The following is a 21,226-nucleotide window of genomic DNA, read 5'->3' on the forward strand; positions in this document are numbered from 1 at the left end:
ATTATTACACTCTTCCAAAGGCTGGCATTTAATTTGCAGAATGTTCAACATTTCCTCAGATTTCTTTCAATTGCATTAGGACAAGCCATAATGGCATCATCTCAAAGTTTGCCTCATTTAAAGATCATGGGATTATTCTTGGGCACTGAAAGCAGTTGTGCTGCTCCTCTGTTGTATCACCATATAATAAACCATACCTCTTTTAAGAACCAGGCAGTTAAAGATCCAAATATCAGCATATCATTGGCTTCTCGGTCATGATAAGGAATGCCGACACTGCATGCTTCCCAGAGGTCACCCTTCCACCTGTCCAGATTCCAAGCTGAATAGCCTATGTCAAAAAGTACCACATAAGGACTTCCTTCTATCAGCCATCTTCCAAAATGCACCTGTCATATAAAGAACACATAGCCATGTAGTGATATTAAATCATGCAAGACAGGACAATGTATTTGCACTCTGAGGATATAAACTTTATGTAGTACTCAATAGCAGATTAAACAAGCTACTTAGAAAAGAATATTGATAACATATAGCCTCTGCTGTTTGAGCCTCAAGCTGGAATGAGCATAAATCTATTCATCTAGAACCTCCAAATTCTTGCTCTTCATTAAATTTAAAAACAATGTATCTAGATCATGTAATCTCTGTCCATCTGTCTTTAGTTACTCTCTTGTGACCTTGAACTCACAGATCACAAGAGAGTTAATATTATAGTCTCTGCTTTTATGACAGAGCCATGAAATGCTTTGTATCTCTGAAAACCTGGGTAGTTGGATATAATGGCTCCAGTGTCGCTTATTTTCTTTTATGGAACAGGACTAACAATATTTCCTGCTAGAAGAAAAAGCTATTTCTGTAGTCCAATATGTATGATTTATCTTACTATTCCTATCAAAAAAATTGATGCAAAATGTTTCCCAATATGGTTGCTGCCAGAGGTTTAACTAAACACATTGGCCTAGATACATTATCTCTTTAGCAACTCGAAGTATAATTCTATTACATTCTTCAAACTGACGTTGATTCCTAAATGTCTTATCTTCTGCAAGTTTTAATGAATTAGCTCTCTCATTTTTTTTCCAATTGTATGTATATCATCACTTGCATATCCAAGTTTTAACTTCCTTTTTTCGATATTTTTTACCCCATATTTTGATAGTAATTTACTTGTTCTTTTGTCTTAATTTTCATTTTATGTTTATTCTCCTATTACATGATATACAACCTCATAAACCGCTTCAAACCCTTTCTGGAACTCAGCAGAGGCTAAGAGTCTTTTTGAATGTGGATCCAGGCTTCTCTAGAAAATAACATATATTAATATCGCTTGCATATTGACACTTATGACTCCACCTATGGCTTAATTTTGCAGGACTTCAAAGCCCAATTTGATCATTTCCTACCAGGGGTCCCAGGCATGCGTGTGGATGCTTCTCACCCATCTGTTCCTTGGTCAACCTTGAAAGACCCTCATTATGTTTCAGTTGTTTCCATTATAATTTAGTGTTTATCATGCCACTGTTTCCTTTTAAGATGAAATTTTCCTGAGGCCCAAACAACTTTTCAATAGTTTTTCTCCTTGGGAAATTCATTGCTTCATGTATTTATACACTGTGAATAACATGTAATATTACTATATAATATTTACTGACTGCCTAATATGTGCCACATGATACATAAGCTAAGATCATAAAGAAGAGCTGAAACTATTACACAAATAGAGAATGTAAGCCAATTGGTATTGACCTCCAGTCAGTTCTTGGCTGCAACATGAAAATATCCCTACACTAGAAAGCCATGAAGTCTTGAGACCAGTCATTGTGTTTCTCATCTACCTCTTCCTTCACAAGAACTTCAAATGCAAGCCCCTTCTAACATCTAATTTATTTGCATCCTGATAGTACAATAGGCATTGTTCTGTCACGTTTCTAACATTCTCTATGCTGCCCTCACTAAGAAATGTTTTCCGGTACCCTTTGGGATCTCATTCCCTTGTAAATTATACATTCCACTCCTTAAACCTTGCACGCACCTCCTAGACACCACTACCCACACAGCATCTCAAGTGAAGACTTTGCCTTTTTTCACCCCCAGAAACTATATTCCTGGGGTGAGTAGGAAGGAAAGTTACTGATTTTTAAAATTCTACTGAAACTTTTAAAGGCTTATTCTTTATTTACACATAAAACACCTTTGAAATGTATGCTATCCAAAAATATTACCTTTCCTCGCTCAGCAAAGATAAGGTTACTTTTTGACCTTATCCTAAGCAACTTCAAATTCCAGATTTTTTATCCTGCACACTTAACCTCATGGTTACTTGACCTTATAGACTTGAAAGACTTTCATGTCCACCTGATTTCAGCTACTCAAGATCATGACTGCATTCTTTCCTTGTCAAATCCCAAATTATTTCTTTCCTAAAATATTCCACTTTAGCATTCTGTTACCCAGTTACAACTCTTGTACTTCCATTTCTGTCACTCTGTTTCAGTGAGATCATCAAAAACATTGGGTAAGATTGTCCTGAATTCTTCATTAACTTGTATCTAGTATTTGCATTTATCTTTTTCCTTTTCGAGTGAGACAAGTGAAAAATGATTCTTTCAATATTACTTTGGATCTTGTTCCCTACCCCATTCTCAGCGACTTTATTCTCTTCAATCCTCCATTTATTCTGAGCTTTTAGCTTTTCCCTGTCTGCTAGGCATTTCCTTTTTGCAAATAAACATGCTCAGGTCTTACCCATATTTAATAACACACCAATTCTCAAAACCATGTCATTCTGCAACTACTTTATTATATTTTATATTCATAGAAAAATCTCATAATCACAACTTCTGTATCTTTTTTCTTACCACTTATTTATTCCTCAACCCACTGAAATGAGATTTAACCTTCCTTTCTTCTCTGAAGCTGTACTTATCCATGTTACCAACGGCCCAAATATTACCAAACCCAACAGACCCTGGATCAATCCTTTGTTGACTTAATCCCTTCTTCATACTTAAAATTCTCTCCTTCCTTGACTTGACATCACAATTCCTGTTGGAGCTATAAAAAATTACCACAAGCCTAGTGGCTTAAAACAAATTTATTATCTTACAGATATTGAAGTCAGTAGTCCAAAATAGACTAAAATCAGTGTGTTGACAGAGCCACATTCCATGTGTAGTTTCCAGGGAAGAATTTATTTTCTTACTTCTTTTTTTTTTTTTTTTTTTTTTTTTGAGATGAAGTTTCACTCTTGTTGCCCAAGCAGGCGAGCAATGGCACGATCTCGGCTCATTGCAACCTTTGCCTCCCGGGTTCAAGTGATTCTCCTGCCTCAGCCTCCCGAGTAGCTGGGACTACAGGCGCCCGCCACCACATCTGGATAATTTTTGTATATTTAGTAGAGACAGGGCTTTCACCATGTCGACCAGGCTGGTCTTGAACTTCTGACCTCAGGTGATCCATCCGCCTTGGCCTCTCAAAGTGCTGGGATTATAGGCTTGAGCCACCGTGCCTGGCCACTTTTTCTTACTTCTATAGGCCACCTATATTCCTTGTGGCCTCTTCCTCCATCTACAAAGTAGCTCCCTTCAACCTCTGCTTTCATTGGTACATCTCCTGCCTGATTCTAATTCTACAGCCTCCCTCTTATGAGGACCCTTATGTTTACTTTGGGCTCACCTAGATAATTCAGGATTATCTCCCCTTCTCAAAATCTTTAACTTAATCACATCTGCAATATTCCATTTGCTATAAAAGGTTACATATTCACAGCTTCTGAGGATTAAGACTTGAACATCCTTGGTTCTACATCATTAGCTTTGCTTCTACATTTGCAATCTCCAGCTTCTTTTAATGTAGATGCCCTAACATGCTGGCATTCCACAAGGTTTGGTTGAAAACCTTTACTCCAAGTCTAAACATTTCCACTGAATAATTTTAACAACACTCATGACTTCAGTTTATGTACAAATGACTTCCTCAAAAACATGTTTACTCTATAGCTTCTGCTGAACTCCAAACCAATTATCCTTCCTCCTCGGTTTTCACAAGGTGTCTCAAATGAAATCCATTTAAAAGCAAGTTCCTCATCCTTCTCACTAACCTGAAATTTTTTGTTAAGTAAGTGAATGGTCTTCTCTTGTGAGTTCATGTTATTTACAGTCTTTTTTCCCATAAGTTTACTGAGAATTGCCAAGTGAAGTGTCAGTTCCTTTACCTGGCAGCCATGCTTATTCATTGCGTCCACTGCTCTTCTGACAGCATCATTTACAGGTTCACACTGTTCCACCTGAGTCTTCATATTATGCTCAAAATATGGACCTATCAGAAAATAGTTGTCTCCCCATTCATCTGCTGTTGTTTTGGCCTTTGTCTGAATCACAGTATAGATGCCTCCAACTGTTAAAAGGAAAAAAGTTTCTATTGTCATTCAGGTTAGCAATTCATTTAAAGTGATAAGGGATGGAAATGAGTTTAGATTTTTAAATTAGCATTTAGGATCCACTAAGCCCAAGGATTTATTTACTTTTCAAAAAGAATAGTATTTAACATATTGTTAAGGGACACCAATGAATGGTTACTGCTTTGTTCAATTCTGTGCATGTTTTAAAGTCCCTTCTAGGTGCATGTGAAATAGCAGCAGGCTGGCAGCAGCAAAGAGGTCAAATACTTCAAAAATCTATATATAAAAGGATTAAAAATTAGACCTGGCCTAGGCAAGGTCTACTTGTTTTTGTTTTTTCCTGAGATGTTTTTTTGAGATGAAGTTTCACTCTTGTTGCCCAAGCAGGCGAGCAATGGCACGATCTCGGCTCATGGAATTTACTGGTCTTACCATGATCCCCATCATCCTGAAGCAGCTGGATTGATAGAACAGTGGAATGGCCTTTTGAAGTCACAATTACAATGCCAACTAGGTGACAATAGTTTGCAAGCCTGGGGCAAAGTTCTCCAGAAGGCTGTGTATGTGCTGAATCAGTGTCCAATATATGGTGCTGTTTCTCCCATAGCCAGGATTCATGGGTCCAGGAATCAAAGGGTGGAAGTGGAAGTGGCATCACTCACCATCACCCCTAGTGTTCCACTAGCAAAATTTTTGCTTCCTGTTCCCATGGTATTATGTTCTGCTGGCTTAGAGGTCTTAGTTCCAGAGGGAGGAATACTGCCACCAGGTGACACAATGATTCCATTAAACTGCAAGTTAAGATTGCCACCTGGACACTTTGGTCTCCTCCTATGTTTAAGTCAACAGGCTAAGAAGGGAGTTACAGTGTTGCCTGGGGTGATTAACCCAGACTATCAAGATGAAATCAATCTACGACTCCACAATGGAGGTAAGGAAGCATATGCATGGAATATAGGAGATCCATTAGGGTGTCTCTTAGTATTAACATGCCCTGGAGTTAAGGTCAATGGGAAACTACAACAGGCCATTCCAGTCAGGACTACAAATGAAGGTTTGGGTCACTCCACCAGGAAAAAACAAAAACAAAAACAAAACAAGACCTACTGAGGTGCTTGCTGAAGGCAAAGGGAATACAGAATGGGTAGCAGAAGAAGGTAGTCATCAATACCACCTACAACCACGTGACCAACTGCAGATAAAAGGACTGTAATTGTCATGAGTATTTCCTCCTTCTTTTGTTAAAAACATCTTCGTGTATTTATACACTTGTACTTAGAAAATATCTTCATTGTGTTTCCTTTTTCCTTGTGACATAAGATTTATTGACTTCATATCAGCATTTAAGCATTGTTAACTTTATGTAATAGCATTTGCGATGGGGATTGGTGCATTTTCAGTTGCACAAAGGATAGTTTTAGTATGTTAGGCATAATTATGACTTATTGTTGTCTTTATTTGAAGATAACGTATGACCTCAGGAGATGTGTATAGGTTCAAGTTGACAAGGGATGGACTTGTGATGGTTAATACTGAGTGTCAACTTGATTGGATTGAAGGATGCAAAGTATTGATACTGAGTGTGTCTGTGAGGGTGTTGCCAAAGGAGATTAACATTTTAGTCTGTGGACTGGGAAAGGTAGACCTACCCTTAATCTGGGTGGGCACCATCTAATCAGTTGCCAATGTGGCCGGGATATAAAGCAGGCAGAAAAAAACACGTGAAAAGGCTGGACTGGCTTAGCCTCCAAGCCTACATCTTTCTCCCATGCTGGATGCTTCCTGCCCTCAAACATTGGACTCCAAGTCTTTCAGCTTTGGGACTTGGACTGGCTTCCTTGCTCCTCAGCTTGCAGATGGCCTATTGTGGGACCTTGTGATTGTGTAAGTTAACACTACTTAATAAACTCCCTTTTATATCTGTATCTATATCTATATCTATCTATCAATCAATCTATCTATCTCTTATTAGTTCTATCTCTCTAGGGAACCCTGACAAATACAGTAAGCTCAGGTCCTGAGCAGACATTTTCCAAAAGAAGACATACAAGTGGCCAATAAACGTGAAAAAAATGTTCAACATCACTAATAATCAGAGAATGCAAATTAAAACCATGTGATACCTCCTTATGCCAGTCAGAATGGCTATCATTGTAAAGTTCAAAAACAGCAGATGTTGGTGAGGATGTGGAGACAAGAAAATGCTTATACATTGTTGGTAAGAATGTAAATTAGTACAAACTTTATGAAAGACAGTATGAAGATTTCTTAAAGAACTAGAAACAGAACTACCATTCGATCCAGGAATCCCACTACTGGGTATGGACCCAAAGTGAAAGAAATCATATTTAAAAAGATATCTGCATTAGTATGTTCAAAGTAGCACTGTTCCCAATAGCAAAGATATGGAATCAACCTAAATGTCTATCAGTGGAGGACTGGATAAAGAAAATGTGGTAAATACATATATATATATTATTCAGCCATAAAAAAGAATGAAATCATGTCTTTTGTAGAAACATGGATAGAACTGGAAGACATTATCCTCAGTGAAATAACTCAGAAACAGAAAGTCAAACATGGTATGTTCTCATTTAGTGAGAGCCAAGTGGGAGCTAAACAAGAGTACGCATAGACATATAGAATGAAATAATAGACACTTGAGACTAAAGAAAGGTGGGAGGATAGGAGTACGGTGAGGAACGAAAAACTACGGATTGGATACAATGTTCACTTTTCAGGTGATGGTCCACTAAAAGCTCAGACTTCACCACTATGCAACATATGTATGTAACAAACCTGAGCTTGTACTCTGATACAGCTTGGCTGTGTCCCCACCCAAATCTCATCTTGAATGGTAGTTCCCATAATCCTCACGTGTTGTGGGAGGGATTTGGAGGGAGATAATTGAATCATAGAGGAGGTTACACTCATGCTCTTCTCGTGATAGTGAGTTCTCACAAGATCTGATGGTTTTATAAGGGGCTTTCCCCCCTTTTACTTGGCACTTCTACTTGCTGCTGCCATGTGAAGAAGGACATGTTTGTTTCTCCTTCTACCATGATTGTAAGTTTCCCGAGGCCTCCCCAGCACTGTGGAACTGTGAGACAATTAAATGTTTTTTCTTTATAAATTACCTAGTCTCGGATATGTCTTTATAAGCAGCATGATAACGAACTAGTACATACCTCCTAAATATATATAAATAAATTTTAAAAATATAAAATAAATTACATCTGATTGGAAAGGCAAAAATTGAGCAAGTAAAATGTCACTTAATGGGGTAATTACAAAGGGTGAAGAAACTGGGCAAATGAATGTTATGAAGAGGAATTTTTAGGCAGAGGTAATGGTTAGAGCCCAGGCCCAAAGCTGGAGTAGAGTGTGCAAGGAAAGAGTAATAGGATTGAAAAGGATAACCAGGTAGGAGGACATCGGGAGGGCTAAGGGGAGGAAGACCTCCAGTAAACTTAGGCAGGATATTTCCCGTGACAGCACTAAACAATAATCACATGTGAGAATACACAAATAGTCTGTCGATTACTTGAGCAATACTTTCTTCATGAGTTAGAGCAAGGGGATGACTCAAGAAATCCTTTGTGAAATCCTGGAGGTAATAAGATCCTGGCATCAATCTTCAACTCAATGGCAAAGAGCAATTTTATTACTTATGTATTACTTCTCATTTTTCACTGCTGTCTTTCAAAACATATTCCATTTCATCAGACTACAGGTTTTGATAGCTACTATATTTCTTAAATGTATTATTCCAGTAACTTATACTTTACATAGTAAATCTTATCAATAGTCACAATCAATGGTCACAAGGTAGAACTGCATCTGGAGACATTAAGCCTGAGCCATGCAAAATATACTTTTTGGAAAACTGCCCTTTGAAAGGTGAGACACAAAAGGCAAGTGTTGATGCTATTATATGGTACCAATAGGATTCATTAATTTATAAAGGAGAAGAGCTAATGTAACTCCAAAATGCAAGCAATTTTCATATGAGTCTACACAAGCTAATTGTCCTTAAGAATTTCATCTTAAAGGAAAAGTTTTTACTGTATCAAAAAAAAGTTTATAAACTGTCATTGAACAGAGTCTGATAATAAGGACACTATCAAATCACAGTTCAGATGTCATGTGCTGAGGACAGAACAGAACACATGAGGAGGATATATAAAACTTGGAAGCAGAAACTTCTAGACTGGACAAGAACAGACATGATTAACTTAACCATCAAACAATAAATCTAAGTTAACATAAATTGATGTCATCTACTACACCTAAGTATTTCCTCAAATTCTGGACAATTTTGGAAACCATCAAAATTATTTGTCGAGGAAAAATAAACTTAGCCAATTTGCAAGGGCAACTAAAATGAGGAACTTTTCTTTAAAGTGTGGGAGTCACATCTTAGCAACATATTTAAATATATCTAAGCTTTCTTCAAAACCACTATCCACAAAAATGAAAAACTTCCAAAGAATTTCTCCTTTCTGTAGACTTATTTTCTTCATCTTCATCTTTTCCAGGAGAATATACCATAAGTTTCTGATGGTACACATTTATTAGATGTTTTATTTGCATTTTTTATCCTTGAAAACTCTTTTTATTTGCAACTATGCATCTTGCTCAGAGATCTTAAAACAGCCTTATTTGTTAGATTATGTATTTCAAATTCATATATACTTTGGTAGATGCAAACATTTTTATTTGCTGAAGAACATAAGGGGGAAATAGACATTCTTTATTTGAAGAAACAAATGATTTGATTTGGGAAATGAACTGAAAAGAAAAACACAGTTAATTAATTTCCTACTTCTTTTACTCAGCTGAGGCCTTCAGATAGTCCCCCATATAGGCTTACAGTAAAATATGATTATGCTCTTTCAGTCTATTAGAAATAAAAACATAAAGCTTTAAAAATTTCAAGGGAAGGGGCTTGAAGATGACTGAATAAAGGCAGCTGATACTCGCCTCCTCCACAAAGAACCAAAATAGTAAGTAGAAAATCTCACATAAGAGAGAATTCTGGAATTCAACAGAGAAGTGACAGGAAGCATCTAAGGCAATGAAGGGGAGGGAAGCAAGGAAGCCTACCCATTAGGGATCCTCTGTGAGGCCAGAGAGGCTCCCAAGTGCGTGGAAAGGTAAGTGGTAAGTGACTGACTCCCAGTGGTCCACATCTGCATTATGGACTCCAGGAATCCTAGCCACAGGAAAGTACCTTGACCATGCAGGCCTTGAGACTAACATAAGGAACTGCCCAGCGATTGCACAAAGGCATTGCTCCAGAGAAGGAGCTCTCACTGGGTCCCACCCCTGCCATCCCCATTACTGAGCAGCAAGGTGTCATTTTGAGAGCCCAACTCCCACCAGATGACATCTTTCCTCAGACCACAACATCATCTGCATCTCCACATCCCTGAAGCTCTGCTGACATCCCCCACCCACAGCTGAGTGCTACTGCTGGCAGCTGTCACCAGGGATAAAGTGTGTCATTAAAAGTGGACTCCCCCACCCCCAGTAGCAGAGCTGCTACACATTTATAAGCTCCCTAAGAAAATGCTACCCCACTTGCAGCCACCACCTGGGGCTGAAACACATGCTCACCAGCCACCCATTTATGGCTGCTGCCACTGAAAGCAACACACCCTGCACCCCATCAAGAGCAGATGCTGCATTGCTGCTACTTCACTCAGGCATTCTGCTGGGGGCCTGAGGATCACTCCACTCCAGCCTATGATAGCCAGTGTTCACACACACCACTGAGTGGCCTGAGGTCAGGAACACCCAGCCTGGCTTTGCCTTCCTCAATGCCTAAGCAAGTTGTCTGGGAACCTGGAGACAGCCTTGTGCCATCCACCATGACTGGTACCTAAGCACCCCTCCCAGAAGCCTGATTGGGCCTACCCAATCTGCCACTGCCATCACAACTGGCACCACCTGCATATGCCACCTGTGGGTCTGAAGACTGGCTCATTCAGCCCTTGCAGCCACCACCAACACCAGTGCAGACTGCTTGGGAGCCAGAGGGTTGTCCTGCAGTTGCTACAGCCATTACCCACACCACACCCACTGCCCAGAAGCCTGAGGACCCACACACCAGCCCAGCCTACTATGGCCACTACTGGCACCCAAGCAAGCTGCCTGAAGGCCAGAGAATCAACCCAACTAGACTCATTATCATCAGTGCCAATGTACACAGCCCTGGGGCCCAAGGACAGGAATAATAGGCCCGCCAGCACCACTGGGGCCAAGGACTGGCCCATTTGATGTTCTTGTTTCCAGCACAACTTCATCACCACCTTCACTAACAACTGCACCCTAAGCCACTGAAAAAATCACAGACACTGCTGATAATGTTGGCGGCTGAAAAAAATAATATGAAGACTATGCTACTGTATGCACCTAGAAATCAAAATCAAAATGCCCTACTCAATCAACACCAAGATGCATCTTCAGGAAAAAGTCTTCCCCTACAAAAACAAATTTACAAAACTGGAAGCAGCAATCATTACACCAGATGCATAGATATCAATGCAAGAGCAAAATAAACATAAATAGCCAAAGGAATATGACACCTCCAAAGGAATTTAATAATAATTTAAATAATGTAATAATTTTATAAAAATGTTTTATATGAGTCTCAAAAAAAATGTAATCCCCAATATTGAAGATGAGACTTGTCAGGAGGCAGTTGGATCATGGGAGAGGATCCTTCATGAATGGCTTAGCATCATCTCCTTGGTGATAAGTGAGTTATTGCTGATTTAGTTCACATATCTGTTTAAAAGATTCTGGAGCCAGTTGTGGTGATTCACACTTGTAATCTCAGCACTTTAGGAGGCCAAGGTGGGCAGATCACTTGAAGTCAGGAGTTCAAAACTAGCTTGGCCAACATGGCAAAATCCCATCTCTACTAAAAATGCAAAAATTAGCCAGGTGTGGTGGTACATGACTGTAGCCTCAGCTACTCAGGAGGCAGAGGCATGAGAATCACTTGAACCTGGGAGATGGAGGTTGCAATGAGCCAAGATTGCACCATCGCACTCCATTGTGGGCAACAGAGTGAGACTCTGTCTCAAGAAGAGAAAGAAAGAAAAGAAAAGAAAAAGAAAGGAAGGAAGGAAGAAAAAGAAAGAAGAAAGAGAAAGAAAGGAAGGAAGGAGATGAAAGAAAGAAAGAGAGAGAGAAAGAAAGAAAGACAGACAGAAAGAAAAGAAAGAAAGAAGAAAGAAAGAAAAAGAAATAAAGAAAGCAAGCAGGCAGGCAAGAAGGAAGGAAGGAAAGAAAGAAAGAAGGAAAGAGAAAGAAAGAAAGAAAGAAAGAAAAAGAAAGAAAGAAAGAAAGAGCAGGGAGGCAAGAAGGAAGGAAGGATGGAAAGAAAGAAAGAAAGAGAGAGAGAAAGTCTGGGGTCTTCCCCTTCTCTCCTTTGCTCTTTCTCTTGTCACGTGATGTGCCTTCTCCTGCTTTGCCTTCTGACATGAGGCCTCACCAGAAGCCAAGCAGACGTGGGTGCCATGCTTCCCAAACAGCCTGTGGAACCATAAGCAAATTAAACCTCTTTTCTTTATTAATTACTCAACCTCAGATATTTCTTTATAGTGATGCAAAAAATGGCCTAACACAACCGCTATTTCTTCCCATATAAAACATTAACTCAAGATGGATTAAAGACTTAAATATAAAACTTAAAACTATAAAACTACTAAAAGAAAACATAAGGGAGACACTTCAAGACATGGCTTTGGGCAAAGATTTTATGGCCAAGACCTCAAAAGCACAGGCAACAAAAGCAAAAATAGACAAATGGGACTATATTAAGCTAAAATACATCTGCACAGTAAAGGAAACAATCAACACAGTGAAGAGACAACCTGTTGAATGCGAGAAAATATTTGCATACATTTGACAAGGACTTAATCTCCAGAATATATAAGAAACTCAAACAGCTCAACAGTGGAAAAACAAACAATCTCATTAAAAAATTGGCAAAGGATATTAATAGACATTTTTCAAAAGAAGACATACAAATGCACAATGGGTATGGGGAAAATGCTCAACATTACTAATCATCAGGGAAATGCAAATCAAAACCACAATGCGACATCATCTTATGCCAGTTAGAATCATCATGATTTAAATAAATTAATAAATAAATAACACATGCTGGCAAGGATGTGAAGGAAAAGGCACTCTTAGGCACTCTTGGTAAGCGTGCAAATTAGTATAGCCACTATGGAAAACAGTATGTAGATTTACCAAAAAGCTAAAAATTGAACTATCATAAGATCCAGCAATCCTATTACTGGGTATTTATCCAAAGGAAAAGAATTCGGAACAATAAACAGATACTGGTACCACAGTGTTTATTGCAGCACAATTCACATTAGCAAAGATATGGAATCAACCTAAGTGTCCATCAATGGATGAATGAAGAAAATGTGGTGTATACACATAATGGAATATTATTCAACCATAAAAATATAAAATCATATCATTTGCAGCAACGTGGATGAAACTGGAAGTCATTACGTTAAGTGAAATAAGCCAGGCATAGAAAGACAAATTTTGCATGTTCTCATTGAAATGTGGGCACTAAAAATGTTAATATCATGTAGGTAGAGAGTAGAATGACAGACACCAGAGGCAGAGAAGGGTGTGTACGTTATGGGAGGAAGGGAGATGAATAGAAGTTGGTTAATGGAAACAAACAGGCAGTTAGATAGAAGGAATATGTTCTGATGTTCAATAGCAAAGTAGGGTGATTATAGTTAACAACAATATATTGTATATTTCAAAATACTAGAAGAAAGGTCTTGAAATGTTCCCAACACATAGAAACAATAAATACTTGAGGTGATGAATACCCCAAATACCTGACTTGATTATTATACATTATATGCATGTAACAAAATGTCACATGTACCTGATACATATAAACACATTATATATCAATAAAAGAAAGTCAGTCTCATATTGGTTGAGGCCTGATTGTAAGTACATCTTTGCCCCTCCGGACATTTCCCTGTACAGTCTTGCTTTGAGGAGCTTCTTTTACTGCTATTTCTTATATTCCAACACCATTTTAGCCTTTTTTTTTGTCCTCCCCATATTTTTACCTCAGTTTTTACTGTTTATATAGCACACTTTGTGCTATAGTTTACCTCAGTTTTTACTATTTATAAAGCACATTTTGCCCCAAACTTCTCTCTTAGCCAGCTAGAATATAAGTGAATGCAATAGCATAGAGACAGGGTCATTCCTATTTTCATATTTGAGGTATAAACTGAGGGGATTTACATACACATATATATTTTTAAATCTGCAAATAAATAGTTTTATTCTGACATTAAAAAAGAAAACACTTAATATCATTAATGAATGATCGTTTTACCACAGCGTAGGTCATTGAATTTGAACTTAACCTTCATTTTTAAACAAGTACTTTGTATTTTATTGATCTCTATTTTCCTGGAACAACATGGGGGCTATGTTTAGTGTGAGGACAAAGTATCACAACTTTCGCCTGAAAGAAAAGATGAGCTACCATGGTACATGTAACAATGAGGTGGTTAAAACTCTAAGTCGTCATCTGGCAACACTGCCAATTTACTAAAAATCACTATTTCAAAGAAGTATAGAATAGATATCAGCCAAAATAAGGATCTCTCTCTCTGCCTCTCTCTTGCTGTCTCTCTCTCCCCCCATCTCTCTCCACCTCTCTCTCTCTCTCTCTCTCTATATATATATGTATACACACATATGTACATATTATACACATATGGAGAATTTTCACTATTTTGTATATGCTTAAAAATTACAGACTTTGGAAGTTATATGACTATTTCAGTGTGTATGGCTACTAATCTGACCCTCCTGTTCCAAAACACAGTTGCAGAAGCAGAGTATGTCATTATACAGTTCGAATATCATTTTATAAGGATGCAGGTCTAGTAGGAAGGCGATTCGGTGCTACTTGCGACAAAGGTCAGCAAATATTTGTGTTCCCAGCACCTTTCTAGATCCTCATTTAAAATCAAAGCAGCTGCAGTCTTGGCAGTGGGGGGTGATACACTTTGAACAAGACCACCTGCACTACCTACAATGGCAGCTCCAAATATTTTATATGAAAGGGGCCTAGACATAGCATGCTGAATGAAAAGGAAGTGAGTAGACTAGTGCTTTCCTTGAAGCTGTGCAACCAAGCATAGTTTTTACATAAATTGTGTGTTTCACAGGGTGTGATAACAGTTTGAGATGCCATTGACATGGCCCACCGGCTTATTCACATCAGTAATTAGGGCAAAGAAATCCTAATTACTATGTATCCCATGATTGAAGTAACATTGATGTATATATATTTTTTCTTATTCTTCCTGTTTTTGTGTTTAAAAATGCAATTATGGACTCATTCAAAGTGAAAGCTGGTATGACAATACATGAGCTAACTTCCTCATTTTATGAATAAATTTTATAAAGAAATAAGCTAATACCTACAGAGTATTTATTAAATGCTAGGCACAGTTCTGAGTGATTTACAACGGGTATTTCTTTTAATTTTCACAACATTATTACAGGCAGATGCTGTTATCTTTATTTTATAGACGGAGAAACTGAGGCACAGAGAGGCTGTGCAATAAATCTCAACATTACCCAGGTGATGGTGGAGTTGGAATTCCAAATCATGCAGTCTGACTTTAGAGCCCACAGGCTGTCGACAGCAAGACAGTAAGTAAAGGAATGGAGCAACAAATTGATGGATCTTTTTGCTTTTGCTTGTTTGTTTGGAACAGGGTCTCACTCTGTCACCCAGGCTGGAGTGCAATGGTGCAATCTTGCTCACTGAAGCCTCACTAGAACACCTGGACTTAAGTGATCCTCCTGCTTTAGCCTCTCAGGTAGCTAGGACTACAGGTGTCAGCCTCCATGGCCAGCTACAGAAATTTTTTAAATTTCTGTAGAAACAGGGTCTCCCTATGTTCCCCAGGCTGGTATCCAACTCCTGGTCTAAAACAATTCTCCCACCTCGGCCTTGAAAAGTGTTGAGATTACAGGTGTGAATCACCATGCTGGGCCTTGATGGATCTTTAAAAGTGGTGGGCGGTGGGAGAAAAAGAGGAAGAACAAAAATAGTATTGCAAAAGATAAACATCTTTAGGTCATGGGAAGGATGGGATCCTTTTTATTCTGCTCTACAGGAAAGCCATTTGGAAAACTTCTGTGTTAACAAAAAACAGCCCAGTAGCTTAGTATTAAACTTTAGAGCAGTTGTTCTTTACGGCAATTACAGGGGCCTTCAGGAAGCTGATGGAAGTGTGAAGTCCTCTTCTCAGAGAAAAGTACTTCTATACACGTGCACCTAATTTTTAGACATAATTTCTGAAGGTTTAGAAACTCCTTGAGTTCACTGATATCAAAGTTGTCACCTTTAGAACTCCTGTCTAGAATAGTGGACTCATGATTATAATTTCTTCCATAACCACTTTGACTATAGTTTTCTGAATTCTTCCCTGTGCCCCTCGTACCATGTAATTCAGAGGTGTCATGTCAAGATTGAGGAGGAAGCAGGTAAAGTATGTCCAGCAATATGTCGGCTTAGGCAAAAACAAATTGTTCCTAGTCCATTTTAAGAGGGAAGCATTTATTTAGGGACTACATCGCACAAGTCTTTACAACTCTTAAATTAACTTTCATTATGTGTGACAACATTTATTAAGCTTTTTTAATGATCCTAAATATCCTTAACATGATAATTTCTCCATAGTCTGTAATGTTCTGAGCAAGTCCGTGCAGAAGAAATGATTGTAGTAAGACCTGGGCAAAGGAGAGAGTAAACATTTTTCCCCTCACATTTGGGCAAAACCTTCCATCCTTGGTCACACCACAGTCCAATTTCCCTACTCTCCTCTCCCTCAACTGGTAACAGTGCTTCTTCCAAAACACACCTGACTACCTAGCACTTCCCACTACTGTGTACAGAATTTCAATGACTCCCCATTCATTGTTCATAGTCTGGAGACAAAACTCCTCAAGGCTATTAACTCCCTCTGAGCTTCACAATCTAGTCTCTGCAGGTCTCTCTCATCTTCTCTCATACTCCTCTCCTTTTCCCTCTCTGAGACTCCCTCAGATCTTCAAACGGAGAATACTTCTGCGTCTTGGCATTTATAGTTCTCTCACGTAGAACACTTTCTCCCCTTTAGCTATTCATCCTTCAAGTGTCAGCTCAAACGTCTCATCATTAGAGAGGTTTTTCCCAAACCTCTAGCTAACTAGGTTAGAAACCACTCCCCACTCCATGGTACACTGTATAGTCTTAGGACACCTGGTTCCCTTAGTCTCACACTCATCACATTTGACTGTATTATATGTTCAATAGCTACCTTCTACAAATTTGTCAATTCTTGAAGATTAAGAATCAGTTCTGTATTCTTAACTCTATCTCCCTCGCCTCTCAGTGCCTGATACCTAATAGACACTTGATGAATCCTTATCGAATAATAAAATGGATTAATGAATAAAAGCAATAAATTTCAAGTTTAATATTAACAAATTAAAAAGGTTATTTTGAGGTCTGAGAATTAGTACCCAAAACTAACTGTGACTCTCTCATTTGTTATGTTCTTCACATTTCCATTGTTCATGGGCAAAATTCTGGCAGCAAGGGATTTTTCTCCTAAGAAATCTTTTGTTTTCTTGGATATGAATACATTTCCTTGTTTGCCAGAAAACATGGTAAGATAACTGGAGAGTATAACATTCATTTTATTCATGAAGAAACTGCTATTCAGTTTAAGGGGCTCTTTTTCAGAAAGTTTCAGAAATCCACGACCTTTGACTGCAAGTACTGTGTTCTTTCATCTATAGGATATTTCCTTTGAAAACTGAGGTTTTAATATTTAATTCTTACATAATAGTAAAAAAATGAATTGGCCTTGGAAAAGACCTAAATCCTGGTCCTAACTCTGCCATTTCCTTGATCATTAAATGCCTCTATGAATCAATTTTCTCTGTCAAGTGGAGGAGTGGGATTCGTGATCTCTAAGATACCTCATATCACTACTATGAAATGCAGGGAAGTAAAAATTCAAATTATTAAATTTAAAGAAGCTGTAGTGGCAATGTATTCTTAGGAATAAACACAATAATTATCCATCTATATGAAAATCTCTAACCATACCAGGCTATGATAATATTAAAATAAAGATATATTGAAGATGATATCAACTCAGATAAATCACATTGTGGAGACCTCTCCACAAAAACACTTCTCTTCTCCTTGAAAGGGAAATGATAGAAAATAAGTATTAAAGGCAGCTTAGGGGTTGAAAAACAAATGTATTCGTTTATTCAAAAAAAGAAAATCCATTGAGCATTTTCTATGTACCAGGCACTGTTCTAGACCCTGAGATCAGCACACATGCTACTGATTATAAGATCCATAAAATAACTTAGTTCCACTGGCATGTTCCTAGTGCCCAGGAAACAGTGCTCCATTAATGTTTGTTAAATGATGAGAAAAGAAGAAAGCAGAAGGGGCTCTGCTCAGGTGCAGGAACTTGTGCAGAGATCTTCTGGAGTGATTCCAGTGTTAAGAAGTCCGTTCCAGTTTTATCCACCAATAAGCTATGTCCTTCAGCTCCTGCCCACTCTCTAGAGAAAACTTTTATTTCAAGGCATACTCTGGGATTCACATGTAATAGAGATGGTTCTGTTCCCAGGAACTTTGGGCATATTTAAAAACTGGACTGGAAAAATCTGTGACTAGAAAAAGGACATTAAAAACAGGTACTCATTTCAGTGTAAAGATATCTGAGGAAAAGAATAAAAAATAATTCAAAAAGAAACAACAGAAACAGGTACTCATAAAATACTTCACTTCTCTGTAATAAGGTTTCTGTCCTAGATTCTTTCTCACTAAACTACAGAGAAAAAGACTGTGCTTTGTTCTCTTATATGCATTCTGTCCACTTCTACATAGGCAAAACTGACTTTTAATTTTGATTTTATGAATGCATACACACGAGAACTTTGAACAGTTAGTATAAGGTGAAAAATCAGAATGCATGCCATATATAATGCCTTTAATTTTGAGATTATGCTGGCTCTGATTAGCCAAAAGAAGGAAGTAATGTATCACATTCTGGTTATTATTTCAGATCCTTTAGATTACTGTAATAGACATGTAATAATAAACATAAAATCAAAAATAAACATGTTATGTATCACAACGCATGACATAATTTCAGATCCTTTAAATCACACAAGTCATCACTGCCATTTACCCAGCAATCAGTTGGCTTGATTCTTCAAAATCTTGAGGAACTCAGCCTTCAAAACCATTACTTTTTCTTTGCTAATGTTCCTTCAATAATCTTGACACTTTTAAACTAGAGAGTATAAATCCACAAGGAATTGTTTTTGTAATTTTACGATGTCTTTATTTTAAAAATCATTTACATTGTGGTTCTCTACCTTGCCTTCCCTTAACCAGCACAAATGAGGTTATACCTCACTCGCAAATTGTTTTAATTTTATCAATTTGATTTTCTTTATTTTATAATTCCTACATAAGCATAGCATGGAAGAAAAAAATTACTTTCATTCTGAAAAGGAGCACAGTATTTTGCCTTTTGAGAAGCTCCTGAATTAAAACATTAATTCCGAGCTAATTGTGAATATGAAACATTCTTAAGCATTTCATATAATCACTAACAGAATGTAGAGTTAAGGTTTCCAACTGGTTCTAATCACATATACGTCTTCCTAAAATAAAATGTTTAATTATACTATTTTGCTGAGAAAAATTTTAAAACAAAAAATGTAAATATTAACTTTTTATTTCTATTTTGCCATAATATGGATTTTAAATTTTAATTTAAATGCACATTCCATAGCATCGGCTAATATTTTCAACTTTCTCCCTCTTCAGCACATACACAAGTCTGTATTCATAGCCTGTTGTAATAGACAAGGTTAAATGTAGCCTAAATGTACATTCCATTTAAATGCTTTCCTCACTCACTGGCGATTGGTTATCACTAGAGAGTCATCTGTGAAATCTTACTGTACATTCCTCAGTCACCTAGTGAAGGTGTACTGATCCACCTTCAGGAGCAGTACAAACCTTTATTGGTCACTTCCCAAGCAACTTCAAAGAGCAGTAACTCCTCCACAGGAAGTTCTTCGACTTCCCACCGGGGAAGCCCACTCAGGGATGTTACCGACAGGGATCGGCCTCGAAGCATTCTTCTTACGGTCCTCTGAGACTCCTTTGAATCCCTGTTTCAATTAGTTGTAATCCCAGGAGAAGTGCACTTAGACACACAAAAGTTAGAGTTGGCAGAGTTACCAGGCTTTGGTAGCTTCTCTTGGGAATAAACTAGTAGAATGAAATCTTATGTGCTTCCAAGAGAATTCCTGGTGGAAGGAGGAATTCTTCCTCCTCTTTCCCGTCTTTCTGGGCAGGTATTGTGAGGACAGTATCTGCCCTATCGGTATCTACCCAAACAATCCAGAGCTGTCAATAGAAAAATCCTCTGATTCAGGACATAGGAAAGCACCTCCTGGGATAGGCAGGGCATGACCCAAGTTCAGCCTTTTAGCCCTTGTCCTTTTGACCAGACTCCTAGATTCATACAGTTACTAATGCTTATTTCATCACTTCCAAAGTGATCCAATATTGGCAACTCCCCTCATAAAGTTTGCAGGCCTCCTCAGATTACATGTAGACTGATTGGGACATATTTTATGCTTTAAATCCCTTTGGATTTCCTAAGTATTCTTCTTTCTTTTGATTCCTACTTCCAGAGCTTTTAAAAAATATTCCTAGTTATTTTATTCTACACTTACAAACTGAATTTTGGTGATAGCCAGAGATCCTGATTCCCCCTTTTCTTACTTACTTTTCTTAAAACTTTCCCTATGAAAAAGCATAAATTTCAGTATGTCTTTGGGTGTAACATGAAAAAAATGTAGTTTTGACTGGTCAATAATCATCAGTCAATAATTTTAATGAGGTAGAAAAAATTAATCTTTGTCATGTTTGTACATTTCCTTCAAATATTGTCAAATTGATAAAGAGTAATTCAGTCAATGTAAATGTTCAAACATGGGAAGAAAACTGCAAAAGAAATTAGATTCTAAACTATCATCAGGATCAGATTGCAGATAAATGGCCTATGTTTGCTTTTCCCCTGTGTTTCTATGTGTATAAATATATAGTTCCAATTTATTTACACACCCATACACACATAACCTATATTGTACCTACAGAGAGTTGATGCATTCACAAGCAAGCTTAATTTTGAGCCATCTTTACAGATGCAGCTAAAATCAATATCTTTACATTATTATTCTCTAGAGCAGCAGAACTGAAGCTCATACAAAATATCCTTCACATTAGAATTACAATCAGAATTGTCAGTAATTTGCTACTTGATAATACTATTTTAGTACCTTTTATTAGGTTTTAAATCGTTTTCTATATACTTGGTCTTATTGACTTACACTTATTTCAATGACTCAAGATGGGCAGAACCACATTTCATTATATTACATTAATAAATCTATGTAAGTCAAATAGATTAAATATGTGGTAGTACACACCTGTTGTCCTAGCTACTCAGAAGGCTGAGGGGGAAGAATCACTTGAACCCAGGAGTTTAAGGCCAACCTAAACAACCTAGTGAGACCACATCTCTTAAAAAAAATAAATTAATTAAAACAAAAATAAATAAATGTCTTCTATGATTTTGTGACACATTTGATTCTTATCTTTGTCCAGAAAAGTACATTTAAGTACAAAGTTTG

General features: G+C 37.7%; 1 protein-coding gene across 1 annotated transcript in view; it reads right to left on the reverse strand.

Moving 5' to 3' along the window:
• The window catches only part of GYS2 (glycogen synthase 2), a 61,146-nt gene extending 41,484 nt beyond the window's left edge, over positions 1 to 19,662 (reverse strand). Inside the window, exons 1-3 of the mRNA XM_032159794.2 lie at positions 19,542 to 19,662; positions 4,217 to 4,398; positions 198 to 389 (exon numbers count right to left, since the gene is read on the reverse strand). Coding sequence (XP_032015685.1) covers positions 198 to 389; positions 4,217 to 4,398; positions 19,542 to 19,662 — 495 coding nt within the window. The remainder of the gene's footprint in view (positions 1 to 197; positions 390 to 4,216; positions 4,399 to 19,541) is intronic.
• Positions 19,663 to 21,226: the final 1,564 nt, after the last annotated feature.

Source organism: Hylobates moloch, unplaced genomic scaffold (assembly GCF_009828535.3).
Source record: "Hylobates moloch isolate HMO894 unplaced genomic scaffold, HMol_V3 SCAFFOLD_8, whole genome shotgun sequence".
Lineage (NCBI taxonomy): Eukaryota > Metazoa > Chordata > Mammalia > Primates > Hylobatidae > Hylobates > Hylobates moloch.